Source organism: Xenopus laevis, chromosome 7L, assembly GCF_017654675.1.
Source record: "Xenopus laevis strain J_2021 chromosome 7L, Xenopus_laevis_v10.1, whole genome shotgun sequence".
NCBI lineage: Eukaryota > Metazoa > Chordata > Amphibia > Anura > Pipidae > Xenopus > Xenopus laevis.
Window position 1 is genome coordinate 50,745,784 of NC_054383.1, and position 17,978 is coordinate 50,763,761.

Here is a 17,978-nt window from a genome sequence, read left to right on the forward strand (position 1 = left end):
TGCTGTGTGCTAATGTGTTTGTGTTTTGTTTTGTAGTGTTTTTTTGTATCATCTTTTTGAATATTTTCTTATGCTTTTTTTAAACTTTGCTCATTACATTTGGAAATATATGTGTCATTTAAATGGATACATGCCCCTAATGCTCAAAAATTCTTCTATACAGGGTGTTAGTTTTCCCCCTTAAAAAAAAAAGAAATTCAAAGCATAATTTTGGCAATTGACACTGAAAAACCAATTTGCACATGCTTTGACTATTCTAACTTACCCCATCCACAGGGGGTCCCAGAAAGACTTTCTATTATTATTCTACTAATGAACCAGAGCTTGACTCTTACTGGATTAGCACACACAGGACGGTTTCAGATCTGCTAAAAACACTGTTTGCCAGACAATTCCTGGGGGATTTTCCTAGATCATTTATTTATCTTGTGCGCATTAAGGAACTTCCATTAGGCATAAAGGGGAGGTGCAGATTTTTTTTCTGTATCCAACACAGCCTCTTGCTCTCCTAAAGCCATATTCTGTTGATGCAGCACAGATTGGCAAGAGCTGCATTATGCTTCAGATGTATTTGTATGCATGTGTGTAATGCAAATACACACAATATAGGTTAGATACTGTTTTGCTCTTGGCTCATTTTATGTTGTTGGAAATGCTTCTGCTGGTTTCAATATCATAGCTACTGCTGCTGCTGCTGCTGCTGCCTTACAGAGCTCAATCTCACCATAGCTCTAGCTTCGGATTGGTCTCTCTCTTAAAGTGCTGGCCAAGGGTTGGTTGCAGGGACTGCTGAATAACAGGTGCATTTTGCTGCTCAGTCGCCTTTCAAAGAAGCAGCCAAGGAACGCTGGTGCATCTGTTCTGTGATAGAAGCAACGGAGATAGAAGGCAGCTAATGTGTGCAGGAATGTTACTAACCGAGTAGACAAGGAGGGACACCCGGATGCTTGGGAAGAAGAAGAAAAAAAAGCAGCCTGGTATATGTGATCATATGGTAAACAGGAGAAAAGACATATGAGGATTAATACAATGCTAAAGGATGGATAGAGCATTTTAGCTGATTCAGCATCTGCTCCTGTGATTTGCACTGCACTTGAATTTCTGATCCAAATGTAGAATGATATCTGTTATTTTTTTGTGGCACTGAATGCTGTATGTTTTTTTTCCCTTGTTCCTTATTGTGGGAGCTGACTTCAGTGCTGATGACCCAGCTTCTCGACACTGATGTATTTTGGGGGGTGAACAGAATAAAGGATGAGTGAAGGGGCTGCCTCCACATCCCCACCTGTACGTCCGGCTTCTGCTGAGGAGGTGGCAGGTGGAAACGCCACTGAGGAAGAGGATGGGGTACCTAACCCTCGGGAGGTGCAATGTAGTGACTGCATTGTCTGGAACAGACAGCAAACATGGCTATGTGTAGTGCCTCTCTTAATTGGATTCATTGGTTTGGGTCTAAGTCTGATGCTTTTAAAGTGGATTGTAGTGGGATCTGTAAAGGATTATGTCCCAACCGATTTAATGGATTCCAAGGGCATTGGTCAGGACCCTATTTTCCTTTCAAAACCTAGCTCTTTTCCCAAAAATATGGAGACTACAACTGCAACAACTACTACAAGGACCCCAAATCAAATTAGTACTCGGTTGACTACAACAACTCGGGCACCAACTCGAATCCCAGGAAGCAGAATACTTTTTCCGGCAAGCCCTAGAACCACAACAGTGCGCCATACTGTTGCCCCTCCTATAGTAATCTCTACCACTGTCCCCCCTAGCACGACCACTTTTGTTTCACGCCCACTTCCAGGGACCCCCACCACCAAGTCAATGCCCATCTGGCCCACTGCGGAATATTCTACCTCTTCCTACAAAATTTATCTTCATGATTCTACACAGTCCTGGACACAATCTCATTTTCAGGAGTCTACCACTACCCCGGAAACTACCACTCTCCCCAAATTCCGTAAGTAGAACATGGTATAAAATGTCATATACACCCTCCTATGCTGATATGGGTGTGGAAGGGTTGAGGAATTTGCAGAGAATTCATTATGAAGGCTGAGAAATGCATCTATCCTTCAGGGTATAGAACATCACCTCCACCCTTTCAGTGCTACAACATATGCCTAAGCAGCATGGTGCAGGCTCTTCCCGGCAATTAATGGGTTAGCTGTCTTTTTTCTGCTACTGTAAAATGACTGCACTGTCACTGCAGATGTGCTCAGTGCTTCTGGATAACTTTAAGTTTTTGATCATTTAAAGAATGAAAAATCAAGCTATTTGCTATAGCAATGATACATCTTCAATCTTGCAGCAATAATACAACAGAACACTGCTGTACAGGGAGGTTGAAGTCTTTTGCAGTAAGATAAAATAGCAAATCATATTGAAGTGCAAATTAGATTGGTTTATATGCAACATTCAGGTTTTTTTTCTGTGTTAGCTTTTTGAAAGCTGAGCATCAGCCTTCTCATGTTCATTTATTTTTTTTCAGAGCATTAAATATACCGATTAAAATGATGTTTATATAAGATAAAATATTCCTTAAAAATATAGATTGTTGTTATACTTGCTTATTATAGCTTATAAATGTTTTTAGCTGATTGATAATAAATAGACAGAAGATAGATGATAGATTCTGTATATAGATAGATGGATATATAGAGAGATTCTTATTGGTAAATTAGAAAGCTACCTAGGAATTACAGCTACATTATACTTTGCCAAAATATAAAAAAATAATATATAATATTATGCATACTATAATAATATACTCTAAATCTTCAAAATCTTTTTTTTCCTATGAGGGCACTATGACTGCTCCTGAAGCCCATTCTAACCTTATCTTAAAACCCTGCAACCTAGGAAGGTTATTTAGGACAAGGGCATACATGGAAGTTCCAAAAATATATACAGCTTTTACAGATATAGGTGGAAAGGAAAAAAACTGTGTTTCACTGAAAGGAAAGAAGTGCTATCTTTAATATGCCATAAACATAGCAGTGCCAGTGAAAGATATTGAGCATCATTATATGAAGGGGTAATCCTGCCTGTGTCTTTTGGAAGATAATCTGTGATTATATTGCTAGGGGATTCAGTAATAATATTTATTTGTTTCAGGTTATTTTGGCTTCATTAAATCCATTTGTTGATAAGCCCCAGGATATATAAACCCATCTGCAAAGAAAATGATACTGAATTGACAAAAGAGGGGAATTGGAAAAAGCTGTTACTAAATCAGTATAGCAAACAAGGTAATAACTCAATAGCACCATAGCCAAAAAGGGATGTTTGGAAGGACTTTTATGAAGGGCAGTTTGAGAAAAAAGGTTTGAGATACATAAATAATCATTTAAGGATAACAGATGTTTTGTAATTAGAAAGTATTCCATTTATCACATATTTATCTTTGCAATAGATTGCATCACAATAGGTTTTTAAATGCCAAAGGGCTACATTCAATTGAATTACAGGCCACACTGCTACTGACAGGGTTAATTAGATATACGGTTTGCATTTATAAAAAAGAATGCAGCGTATTTAAAAATATATTTCTATTACTGAAAGAATGTATACATCTTTTTAATAATGTACCAATGCACCTTTGTTGCAGGCAGACTTCTAGAGCTGCACACATTTTATGTTATATGTATGTGTGTATTTATTTAGGCACACAAATACATACATTAACACTCACCAAGGGTAAATTAGTTTGTCTTATAATTGTGTGTTATCGCCACTGCAGCTGAAAGGCTTTGCCTTTGTTTAAAAAAAAGAAAAAGAATCCATCTTCATATTATTCACTTAAGGGACTGCTGTAGTATAACCTAAACAGAAAAACTGATTAATAAATAATTATTTACTGGCAACAACCATATGCACTGTGAAAATAAAATGCAAATGCAAGCAGCCATGCTTATATCCTAATGTAGATTGACTTTTAAAAGATTTTGAAAACAAAGACAGAAAGCATTGAATGGCTATGGACACATCAAATGGTTATGTCTAAGAGTAGAAGCAAAAAAATAAATGGGCTTAGCTGCACTATGAATGCGTTTGCTTTAGATTTTGTAATTACTATGATTTTATTGCATTTTATTTTTTGTATTTTGTTGTTGTGTTTGGGTTTTTAAACCATCTCACCTGGCAACTCTAGGACTTCAGATATGCAGCGTTGTTTACCCTAATTGCTATAAAGCATCTAAAGGACATCATCTGTAACTTATGGGACAAGATAGAAAGATGACCTATTATGAAAGCCTCTCTGTTGCCTAGTATCTTGATCTCTTGTCTATTGTGCAAAATGCATGTAAAATGATAGTTATCATTGATATCACTGTATCTTGTGAATATAGATAGATTTGAATAGATTGGTATCCTTTCCTTCAAGACAATACAGTCTATGCTGAATGCCATTAGATATTAGGAAATATTTAACATGACAATGTCGTATTATGTATATATAATCATATAAATGCTTATTCACACGTCATATCCTATTTTTTTTTATTCGTGGGTATGGTAAGAATCTTTGGCATCTAAGTAATGTTATAGGAAAAGACTGTGGCTGAAATATCAAGTGTAAATTATAAGATGTAATTTCTTCATTGTACAATTGTGGCCTCATTAACGAAAGAAAAACCCAAAGCAAATTTTGTGTTTACATGGGTTTGTTGTCAGACTCACAAATTTATCTTCACATCTACTTACTGAAATAGTTTATAATTTCTGTTTGTTTTTTTCTTTGTTCCATTTCCTTACTATTCTAGCCAGTTGCAATCCCTTTGTTTTACTTGATATATCTACTACTACTTTTAATACTTTAATAGATATAAGAAATATGTATTTTCAAAAACCGGGCAGTCACATGACAGTTTCAAATCCAAGTTCATCTTGGGATGTGCACAATAAATCAAACACTTCCTGTTAAGGTGTAAATTTTAAATAAATATGATTTGTCAGGCAACCATCAGAAACAACTAAAAGAAAACAAATTAGTCAAAGCACTTTATCAACTATGTAATTTTTTTTACAATATATTTTGATAAAATGCTTTTTAAGATTACAAAATGTAACCATTATTAAACAAAGCAAGTTATTTGGAATGCTGGATATACATAACTTGAGTTGGACAAATGGTGTTTAACAGCTGTATCAAACATTTTGTTGTGTACAACAATAAAGCCAAGCTTTCCCTGCATCATTTGCATAAACAGTAAGTATATAAAGCATTAGCTGTGTGCTGAACCACTAGGGGTCTCATCTCTTTTTCCTTTGCTGGCTAACAATTGACCTTGGACATAGCATGAAAATAGAAAAGCAAACATTTGTTGAGCTATTTTAGTAGAGTAAAAAAAAAAAACTCAACTTCCAGTAGCATGATATATAAAATAGGTGGGACCACAAAACAACAATGTAAAATGAGGGAAAACTTAAAATCAGGGGATGAAAAATTGAGTTTCCACTGTACATATATGCTTGTTTTTATCAGGTATAACCTGTATAGATCATCTGGTATCTGTTCAAGCCTTATTTAGATGGGGATTCATAGTTCTTCTGTGTTTTACTATTGCTTGAATGTTGCCATATGTGCATGTGTTTCCTTTAATGTGTAAGCAATTTCTCATAGGGAAACAGTTTGCTTTTGGTATAGTTTTTAATACTTGTTCCTGCACTGTTTGTTTGCTTATAAACAGAAAACTTTAGAGACATGGCACTACAGCCAATCATGTACTGTGTGCTACTTTGGTAATTTTCCAGCTGACCTGAATGAATTTTGCTCCACATGTGAGGACCATCACAGTATATAATATATAATAAAAATTATCTACTTTGATTTCATTGGTGTAGACTCTCAAAATAAATAAATAATTAGCCAATAACTTCCATTTGTGTATGGATCCAATCAGCCAATGCAACCCCTGAAGCGGTGATGTAACTGTCTGGTCTGGGGGTAAAAACAGGTCTGGTGTGACAAAATTTCTCATTATCATGATATTTAGTGTGTACTGCAAATTATCTAATCATATTGCATTGCCATATGTCTTATCTGTATTTAACACTTATGTTTAAGATTTATTTATTACAGCTGCTAATACTCTACTTCTAATTATTTTAAACAAAAATACATTGCAGATAAATAACAGATTTTATTCTTCTACAAACTCCCTTTTCATGAAAATAAAGCGGCAGCAAGTGGCTAGTTACCAGGGGCGGCAAACATCAACCACTTAAGCTGAATTTATAGGTTTTAGACCAGAAATTCAGCTCTTCTAGTGCAGCGAGCACAGTACTGATCTCTGCATTAGCAATACAGCCCCACTTTGACCCACTCCTTCGCTAAAGTTTTAAGCACAGAGTGGCAGCAGCCCCAGAGATGGTGCTGCTTGGGATGTATTCTCCAGTAGGGCCGGAACTAGGGGTAGGCAGAAGAGGCAGCTGCCTAGGGCACAACAATTGGGGCGCTGGTAAGTTATCTCTTCTGCCTACCCCTAGACCGGACCACACTCCTCTACCAGCATGTATGTGCGAGCGTCACATCGCATGTGCATGCACATCAGAGAGCTTCACCACGCATGTGCACGAGAGCTTCACCATGCATGCACGCAAGAGAGAGCTTCACCACACATGCGCGCGAGAGAGCTTCAGCGTGCATACGTGCACAATCTACAGGGGAAGGAGGGGGCGAGCTGGCTGGGTTGCCTAGGGTGCCCAATCGGTTTGGCCTGCCTCTGTTCTCCAGTGTATTTCAACAGAAACCACCTAAAACATGTGACAGTACAATTCCAATTCAAGTGAATGGAAGGAGGGAAATAGTTTTGGGCACCATTTTGCCAGCTCAGATTCTGTTAAAGAATATGCTACAGATTTTTTAGTCTTAGGATTCTATAGAGAAGATTTATGAAATATCGACCTGTTTATCTGTTCACTATTTTTAACACTTATCAGAAAAAGTACAAAGCTATGTTCAAGCCTGTGTTAATTTCAGCTCAAAATAATAAACTGGCATTAAGAATTCTAAAAAATTTTTACACACTGGATTTAATCATTTTATAATGGATGTCTGATATTTAAACCTTGTTACTGCTCAGTAGTGTATCAGTGAATTATAAATTATATTTTTTGTAATAGAAAAATTGAACATTTGTAAATTTTCCAAAAATGTTTAAGGGAAGATATTAGGACAATCAGATATAACCACATAATCTGTAGTGTGAATATTAGGGATTAGACATATATACAATAACATCTAGGGGCAGATTTACATATGATCGAATATCGAGGGTTAATTAACCCTCGATATTCAACTGCCGAATGTAAATCCTTCGACTTTGAATATCGAAGTCGAAGGATTTACTGCAAATAGTTCAATCGAAAGATCGAACGAACGATTAAATCCTTCGAATCGTTCGATTTTTCTTAGACCAAAAAATTGTTAGAAAGCATATGGGGACCTTCCCCATAGGCTAACATTGCTCCTCAGTAGGTTTTAGGTGGCGAAGTAGGGGTTCGAAGTTTTTTTTAAAGAGACAGTACTTCGACTATCGAATGGTCGAATATTCGAACGATTTTTAGTTTGAATCTTTCCATTCGAAGTCGCAGTCGAAATTCGAAGGTTTTTTTATTCTATTCCTTCACTCGAGCAAAGTAAATGTGCCCCCTAGATAAAGAGGGGCTTGGAGGGGATGAAAACATAATAGGCATGAAGTTAAAGAACCTTAAAAAATGATGTGCATGTGGTATTAGGATGCAAGAAAATGCTAGTCTTCACAGCAAAATCATTAATATTAAAATATACTAAAAATTCTCAAAATGGTTTAATATTCCTGATTAGCCATCTAACCTGTACCCTCAGTCTTCTTTATTAATAGTAAGAGGATATGGTTTTACTATTTTTAGACACCTGTTAACAGTGTCAAAGTGTTGCATATGCTACTAATCTGATTTAAAAGTTCTTTACTTGTGTTACCAACAATCCTTTTTACTTACAAAGAAATATAAAAAAAAGGGCTAATTGTCTTTGCACTTTTACCATTAATGTACTGTTTTATAAATTTACTGTTTGGATAATTTTATGCTTATTGATCTTAGTGAACAAATTATGAAAATGCACTTGAATTGGCAGTATTCTACAGAGAAGTATACCCATATTTCTTTCAAAAAATAAGTTCACGTTTTCTTAAAGTGCTTGATTCCTTTGTGTCTGAAATACTGTCAATCCAATACGCAAGCAACATAAGGTCAGAGTTTTGCTCCTGGGCTTTTAACTTCAAATTGTTGTTCATTTATTAGAATGGCTTTAAAGCTTTCTGAAAAGCTTGCTTGGAAGTCCATCTAATGTTGAAGAAGCTTATGGGGCATTGTTGGATAACCAGAGAATTTTCAACAGCTTTTCACATTTTGTTTGTATTTAATTCTTCTTAAGGTCTTTTCCGTATATGACAACTCTGATCAAAATGGTTTGTGGAATATAGAATATATCAGATATTGTTCTGCAGTTCCTTATTTTGCATATACTGTATGTGTTCCTTTTTATCTAGCTGAAATAGCTAATTATAATAAGTAAAAATAATGGTTTTACTTATAAAGAGATAGTCAAAATGAAATCTTACAAGCAAGTCTACAAAGAAGCAGTGCGCAAACTGCAGTTTTTCAATGCAAAGTCCTATGTTTTTGTACCCACAATGCAATATGTTTCCCAGAATTGCAGCTGTGGGTGCATAAGAAGTTGCATCCATTCTAACTGTTACTGGGTGCAGCTATTATTTTCGGAGTGGGGATTACTTTCAACACATAGATTATCACACTGTTACCAAGTGATTCTTTTGGAATAAATCTGTGCACATATTGACGGAGTGCAGTGTATAAACAATAGAATTACCACAACATTTAGGGTGGTGAAAGCTCCAAAGTTACCCAGCTTCAATAGCTTTACTTGTCAGAGTACCCTACTTCCAATCAGCTACCATGAATACTTTTAGTAACCATGCATTTTAGACACCCGGAAAATACTTTATCTTGTGATTTAATTTCTTAATTCAATTCTACTATTACTGATTGCTAATTTTGTGGGATATTTTTCCCTGTGCTGCATCTAGAAAAGGTAGTGTGGTGTTTAATTCTGTCTTTATTCTATTCAGCGGTGCAAGATATGTTGGTGCTCTAAAAATACATGTTAATAATAAAAATAAATATGCATTACTTGTCTGTATTTAAGGAGGAAAGTCTATGCAAGCAGCTGGAATAACCTTTTTAGAGAACTTTTTTAGAGGTTGTTATGCTACCATATTTTAATGGTTTACAAAAGAGTACAAAAATTATATAAATTTATTTAAGAGCCATGACAAATAGAAATGTTGGTGCAAGTTTGAATTAACAATAAATACATACACCTAACCATAAAAAAAAACTCTGTAATGATTTATAATGCTTATTTTGCAATGCAGAGTGGCCCTTTCAAATATATTGCTTTTTATAGCACATGCTACCAATGTTTATATGTAGAAAGGACATATAAACAAACAAAAGAGATACAGGATCAATAATCTGGAATATTTGGAACCTGGGGTTTTCTGGATTATGGATATTTTTTCTAATTTGGATCACCATGCCATAAGACTCCAAAGAATACAACACCTTTTTATATCTACTTGTATTAGAGAGCCTAATAACCGTTTGAGTTTACACATGATCATTAAAGAAAATGCAACAAAATCTTAAACTGAGGGAATTGTTTTAAAGGGACAGTTAATACAAAAGACCTGATATTCTGGGGTTGACAGTTTTTCCATGTTCAGATTCACAGCTACAACTTTCTTTAGCAAGTTCTGACAGTTTGCAACTCATGAAAGTTGTAAGCTTATTCCTTAATACCACTAAAGAGAGTTACTTCAATAATGTGCGTAGAACCATGTCAGCATCCCTGTAAATTTAGCTTCAGGCCTTTATAGTGTAAATTCATATTCCAGAACCTCGAAAAGGTGCATATCCATTTCTGTATAATTTTACCTAACTCAGTATACAAGGGTTTTAAGAATTTAAAAATATATATCTTTACCATGTTAAGCTGAAGAAGATTAGTTGGCTCCTCGTTAAATTAACCAAATGTATGCATTAGGGACCTTAGATTGCGAGTTCAGCTTGGGCGCTGAATGATGTCAAATGTACATAGGATACATAAAATATGATTGTTATATAATTCATTGGTTGCTGTCCTGTTTCAGCAAAAATATAAATAATTTAATGTGCTGTGATGACATTGAAAGCAACATTAGAATTGTTCTTATGTAAAATCAACGTTATAGATGTGGGAAGGACAAACATTGATAAAGTTTATATAAATAAATATAAAATGGCAAGGTTTAAAAAGAGTAGAATGGAAGATACAAAATAAATAAACTATATAAATATAATAATAAAATGCTTCTTCAATTTAAGACTGGTCATTTCTTAATTTCTGTACTATGGCAAAATATCTTGTGGAAATCTATAGATAAATACCAATACTTATTTAATTAATTAGTGAATCTATAGATCAAGCAAAGTGATTCTAGTATGATTAAAATGCAAATGTATTGGAGCTTTATTACAAAGTCATGTGGATCCATGGTTGCATGGAAGTTGCCAAATGTCATGTATCTTTTGTTGAGTTGATATATATATATATATATAGGACAGCAAAGTAACTAAATATAGATCTAGAAATATGTGCCATAATTTTCATATTCATTTGACCGAAAGAGGCCATTGTTTAATTAGTGTCTTTTCAGATTATTCATATAAGTAAACATCATGCAGATGAATAAGACTTATTCTGCAGAATCACATACAGTAAGTTAGTAGGAGTTATGAAACAGATACATAAAAATAAAACATTGTAATGGTATTCAAAATAGAAATGGCAATGTATATTTCAAAACTTATTATAATAATATACCTTATGTTAAAGTAATAATATAGTTAGGGTTTTTTAAAAAAAACATAAATGACATACAGTGCCATGTCAGTTGGCTTCTCTTTCTCTCCCTTTATAGGGCTTTGTAATTGGAACATATAAAAAAAATAATAAAATCCATTAGCATAGGGCATTTATTGGTTTTGCCAGCATTTTTATGAATTAAATATTCATCAATTATCAACATACGTATTATTGACTTTATGGGGCACATTAACTTAGCTCGAGTGAAGAATTAGAATAAAAAATACTTCGAATTTCGAAGTTTTTTTGGCTACTTTGACCATCGAATTGGCTACTTTGACCTTCGACTACGACTTTGAATCGAACGAATCAAACGATTCGAACGATTCGACCATTCGACCATTCGATAGTCGAAGTACTGTCTCTTTAAAACAACTTTGACCACCTACTTCGCCACCTAAAACCTACCGAGCACCAATGTTAGCCTATGGGGACGGTCCCCATAAGCTTTCTAAGTATTTTTTTATTTAGTTACAGCAAAGTAACTAAATATAGATCTAGAAATATGTGCCATAATTTTCATATTCATTTGACCGAAAGAGGCCATCGAAGTACTGTCTCTTTAAAACAACTTTGACCACCTACTTCGCCACCTAAAACCTACCGAGCACCAATGTTAGCCTATGGGGAAGGTCCCCTTAAGCTTTGTAAGTATTTTTTATCAAAGGAAAATCTTTCAATCGATGAATTAAAATCCTTCTAAACGTTGCGGTAAATCCTTCGACTTCGATATTCGAAGTCGAAGGATTTTACTTTGACGGTCGAATATCGAGGGTTAATTAACCCTCGATATTCGACCCATAGTAAATGTGCCCCTCTGTGTATTATTCCAAAAAGTTTAAAAGAAAAAAATCATATATAAAATCTAAATTTGGATAGCACGTGCAATATATATTGTGTCTATGTACAAACGGGAATTTAATAAAAGTCGCAAAGAGCAAAACAATTCACACCAATAAGACTAAAAATCCACATCTTTTTTGGATTTTAATTGCTCATTGCGAATTTTAATTGCGCACTCATAAGAAGTGCTTGAAGGTGTCGTAATCTTTTGGAGCAAACATAACGACTTTTTCAGTAAGAAGTTTTATTACATTGACTGCGCATTGGTGCAAACTATAAAATTCGCAAACGGTCTTTCACTGTCGGAAATGGTCGCTAAACAGTTTCCGGGCTTGCAAAAGCTATATTAAATTCGCACAAAGCAAAATTTGTTCGCGCAAAGGCATAACTTTTCGCATTGCGAATAGTTTTTCTGTTAACGATTTTTATTACATTCCCCCATTAACATCTTATTTTCTTGACATGTATAAAGCAACAACTACTGAAGCAAACATTTGTTCGGTGCTATATTCCCCAACTTTACTTTTTGTTCACCAGGGTTTATTTTTACCAAAGTGACTATAAAAAAATGCTTGAATAGGTAGCACAATTGACAGGAAAAAATGCAATAATTTACTATTTAATAGTAAAACTATACCTATCTGACTTATTTTCTTTTAGCAGAGAAAAATAAGTTGTGCAATGAAGCATTTAAATGACATGAGTATATTGATCTTGAATAAAAAACATAACAATTATAGCAGCATTGTACACAAACTAAACCTATGTACACTTCTAAATAAACTTACCATCCTTGTGAGTATATATACATGTGTGTATTTGAATTTAGAATAATTTTTGAGATCTGGACAAACTAGCAATGATAACCGGTGAGGAACCAATATGAATCAGTGTTTGACTGCACATCGAGATAATGTGCCCAGTTTTCTGTCAAATCTGCCTGTTACCCCTACCAGAGAATATTTTGAAATAAGTTGGAAAAGGTGCTACATCACTAGTCTAGTAGATGACTTAGTACTCAATTTACAAAAGAAAAATATCCCATTCACTTTTTGTATAATGTATGAAAAAATAACATTATATAAACACATTTTCTAATTGACATTTCTATCCTCATTTTTAATTCCATTAATACAATAAATACAATAGTAGTTTTTAACTCACATACCCTTTCTGTAACTGTATAATCATCTTTGGCAGTCCTAGTGCAAATGGAAATATCACTTGTCATGTTATTTGACAACTGTACGATTGCTGGCTGTTTATCATGAGGCAGACACAATCTTTCTTTGTCCCTTCTCTGTCCTCTTTCTTTCTGCTTTCTTTCTTTCTTGTTTATTATTTTATGTTGCTTATTCACTTGATTACAGGAAGTAACCCTTTACTTGTTATTAAATATTAAAACTGAATAAAGAATTAATAAAAATTAAATAGTAGTTTTAGATTTTTGTATACAATAATAATGTATAAATGGTAAAAGGAAGATCATGCATATAGTTTCTTGAACCTAGTAATCCATGTTAATTTTGTACATGCTGTTATGCTTATCTCAAATAAAAACAATAAAGAAGATACAAGAAAGGGTTTTCACTAGTGATGGGCAAATTTATTAGGCAGGCATGGATTTGCAGACATTTTTTTGGGAAACTGCTGCATAAATTTGCAGCTGAAAAAATTCTATGACAACAAAGTTGTGCGTGTAAAAATTGACGCACAGTAAAATAATTTTGCAACTCACTGCCTTAAATGCATTTTTACAAATTTGTTGCGTGTCAAACTTGTTTTGATGTCCATTGACTTCAATGCAATTCTCAGACTTTTCGGGACAGATTCACCCATCACTAGTTTTCATTGCTTAACTGTTTATGCAATTACTATGAAATACCAGTATACAACCCACCCCTTTCTAATATCAATAGTGTATCAATAGTATGTTTTCCATAGCATAATGTATTTTAAAAGTGCATAAAATTCTAGCATGTAAAATAAATTGTGATATCTAAAAGGCTAACAAAATATTTATTGAGCTGTGATAAATCACCCCCTCAGTGTTTCTGATGGGATCATTCATTTTGTTAAGTGCTAATACTCATGTTCTGTAAGCTTTATAAAAAGTGTAATAGTTTAGTATGATAGGATTACCATTTGTTGTAAAGAAATAGTAGATTCTGTTATATGAATTTTCAGAAATATACTTATTTCTGGAGCAAGACTCAATTTTTGCCACTCAAATGACTAATTAAAATATTCTTTTAATGTGTTGCTGACAGTATTTCAGCATAACTCACTATAGCAAATAGATAACATTATCTATAGCTTTGCATTTACAGTCACAGGAAAGCTTGTGGAGATCTTGAATATTATTTTTGCAAAATGGATATGCAACAATTGATTCCAAAGGTTTAAAAACCTACTTAAAAGAAACGTGTCATTCTTATTTTTAATACATTTCTTAATCTGAGTTTTCACCGAAAGCATAGTGTATGTTGTGCCTAGCGAATTGTATTCCTTTAATTTATTGGTATTTATAATTTGTTGACAAAAGGAAATAAAAGGGTGTAAAGATTTGAAAGGAACTTTGCCAGTGTACCAGTGACATTTACACTAAGCAACTATAAATTTACTTGGTGATGTGCATTAAAGTGGTGTTTTTGAATACTTCTATATGTTGCATGCTAAATCAATAAAGTTAAGGAAAAGCTCTGTATGTATTGTACATAATGCCAGTAATGCATACCTGCATTGCCCATCATCTTTGCCTAGAATCCCTACTCAGTTATTTTTATATATATGTCAGATAAAGGCCTGCATGTGCAAGAAGCTTTGGTGCATTGGCCTTGATGTGGAATAAAAACCAAATATTTTGCATTTAGAGGAGCAGCTGCTGTGTGCTAAAAAAAATATAACAAACATTGCTTGAAATACCAAGTTTGTTTTAATGCAGCACCACATTAAAAAGCATTTTATATACTCACTGCATATATGGTATTCTTACTGTTTGCGTGCTTCCTTGTTTATTCAGAATTATTGTAGTGTTGTTTGCATGATTTTTGCAAACCATGCACTATGATAGCAAATGATGAAGCAAAGCAAAGGTAATTTGGTGATGAGTTAGACTTTGTTTCTTAACCACATTAGTATTGACCCACTTTCTGGTGTCTGTGCCTCATTTAAATATTAAATTTGTATATTTTAACATAATACACTGAGAGAAATTAACCTGTGTACAAGCACATTAAGAAAAAAAAATTACCTTTCAAAAAAGACACAAGGGTTTTTCTTTTTGTATTAGAAAACATTTTAACATTTATATATTTTACAAAAAAAAAATGTATAAAAATTCAAAATAAAATCACAAAATACAAATTGCGAGCTGCCTGTACATTTCACAACATTTACATTTACAAATTAGCTCACCTTTAAAATCATTGTTTGTATTGCATTTTTTAATGTAAAATGCAATGTCTCCTTGTCACGATTTCAGTGAGTAAAGCCATCCTTTGGTTATAATCACGTCTAGAGTGACTAACGGCCCTGGTCTAAGAATACAACAGGGTGACATATCAGCCATACCCATCACTGATTCCGCAGACTAAATTAGAGTCAGCAGGTCCCCCTAAATGCCATTCAGGCCTTTTGCTAGCAGAAGTGTGAGTGACAGGTTAGACAGACCCATTACTCACTCCTCAGAGCAAATAAGCATCAACTTTTCCCTGAAGCTTATTTTATAAATAAATAAATAAAAATATATACATAAGCTTCTTGAATGGCTTTCACAGCCTCTGGTGTGCAGTTTCATAGCTCTCGTAAGTTCAGCAGTTTAATACACAATGTTATATAAGGCTACCTTCATGCACTAAAAACCAAGGCTATTGTAGCAATGCATATTTTTCGTTACTGACCTTTTTGTCATCATTCAGAGCACATTTTGTATAATATGAAAGGAGGCTACCTTAAATTTATCACTTCACTTGACTTATTAAGAATAAATATATCCCCATATGCAGCTCACAGATGAACATTCTAGAAAATAAATGCTTGTAAATGAAATCATCTCTCTTCTACTAGCACACCATGACGCAGGAGAGCTATGATTGTTTACATGCAAAAACCCAAATATTTCTGAAAAGATATTTTTCTCTTTAAAAATACATGAAATTAAAAGGTGTGTTGACACCTCCCCCAACTCAAACACACAATAAGATTCATATGCATGTATATCTATGTATAAAATAGCAAAAAGATTTATATATTTTACATTTGCACTGTGAATGCTGCAAACTTCTTTAACCCTTTGCCTGCCAAGCACGTACGGCGTACGTGCTGGCAGGCAAATGCTCAGGCTGCCAAGAACGTACATTGTACGTTCTTTGGCAGCTGAGCGCTCTCTCTGCTTCGGCGGCTTTTGCCGCCTCCGCAGAGAGTGGGGAGAGAAGACAGCCCCCTAGGCAACGAGGCTGGGGGGCTGTCAAGTCGGATCTGCGACTCGATTGTCGCAGATCCGACTTCAAAGTAGCAGACGCATCGCATGGAGCGTCTGCTACTACACTCACCTTCTTCCTGCCTGCAGAGCCGCCCACGCACTTCCTGCTGCGCAGCAACTCTGCAGACACGCTGCCAGGACTCCTCCAAAGAAGACAGCGATTCTCCTGCTCCAAAAACGGTAAGTGCACGTTTTTTTACACACTTACCTGCACCTACACATACTTACAGTACATTTATGCATTTTAGTAAAGATTGGAATTTTTTTAAATTTTTTTTTTTTAATTTTAGCACACTTGGTCCCTTTTGTACAGTTATTTACAGTTATTTACACTTATTTACATGTATTTGCACACTCAGATAACTTTTATTAGTGCACAAATATGTATACACAAACAGGTGTTTTTTTTTTTTTTTACGAATTCATTATACTGTTATCTTTTGTTTTTTTTGCCTAAAAACGTGTTATTTTGGCAGCGTGACTATTGGATAATCGATTTCGGCCACTAATTACGCTGTCAGAACAATTATTTTGTTATTTCATTGATTTACGCTATTTTTGTGGTTTTATTGCAATTTTATCCCTGCATTATTGTTCCCTATGTATCTTTAGTATCGTTTTGCTGTTTGGTGCTTTGGTATAGAAAGATAGATTTTACTTAGTTTGATCCGCCAAAATATGTGCTTTCCAAAAATATATGGGTTTCTGGGGGTCTTTTTACAGTTTGGGGGTCTTACGGCACATAACGCACAGTTAGGGTTCTCTTTTCTGCAGCTTAGTTGGCTAGCGTGAAAATTCATAGGCACGTTTTTCATTTGGGGTCCATACACAACACATACTTTGGTAAATCTATACATATTGGGCATCAAACTATTTATTAGACCTCTGACGTCCATATTTAGAGAGATTTTTCTTTGTACGTAAAACATTGTGTCCGATAAATGCGGCAAACTGCAACATTTTTAGGCGATTTTCAGAAATGTTGTAAAAACCTATATGTTTAGAAAAGCTTTGCAGTTTGGTAGTTTCGTGTAGAAAGACGTCATTATCTTTGTTGGAATCGGCAGAATGTGTACTTTCCAAAAATGTATGGTTTTGGGGGGTCATTGCTGTTAGGAGGGTCTTGAGGCAAATAATATGAAGTCAAGGGTCTATGTTCACAGAAGGCGAATCGGCAGCGGAGAAAACTCATATTCACTATTTTTATTTGGGGTCCGCACATGCCAGCTGCCTTGGTATATCTATGCATATTGGGCATCAAACTGTTCAGTAGACCCTTGGCATCAATATTTATGGTGTTTTACAATTGTATGTAAGAAATTGGGTGAGATAAATGCGGCCAATTGCAATATTTTTAGGCGATTTTCAGAAATGTAAAAACAGTTGCTTTTATCGCCAAATTTAGGAAAGGCTTGCGACTTGGTACTTTGGAGTACAAAGACATGCATACCCAATTTGGATTCGCAGGAATGTGTACTTTCCAAAAATATATGGTTTTATGGGGTGAACGCACTTTTTTCTACCTTTGCCCCCCCCAAAACAATGTAAATGTGTTGATTTTGCAGTACCTGAAATGACAGACCATATGGGGGTCTTTGTTTTGGGGCCCCTATACGCCACGTGCTTGGGTACACCTATACATATTGGGCATCAAACTGTTCAGAGGACCCCAGGCTT

General features: G+C 34.7%; 1 protein-coding gene across 1 annotated transcript in view; it reads left to right on the forward strand.

Annotated features, from left to right (window-relative positions):
* Positions 1-509: 509 nt before the first annotated feature.
* The window catches only part of LOC108695799 (pro-neuregulin-3, membrane-bound isoform), a 635,203-nt gene continuing 617,734 nt past the window's right edge, over positions 510-17,978 (forward strand). The window contains exon 1 of the mRNA XM_041568953.1: positions 510-1,960. Coding sequence (XP_041424887.1) covers positions 1,255-1,960 — 706 coding nt within the window. The 5' untranslated portion in view covers positions 510-1,254. The remainder of the gene's footprint in view (positions 1,961-17,978) is intronic.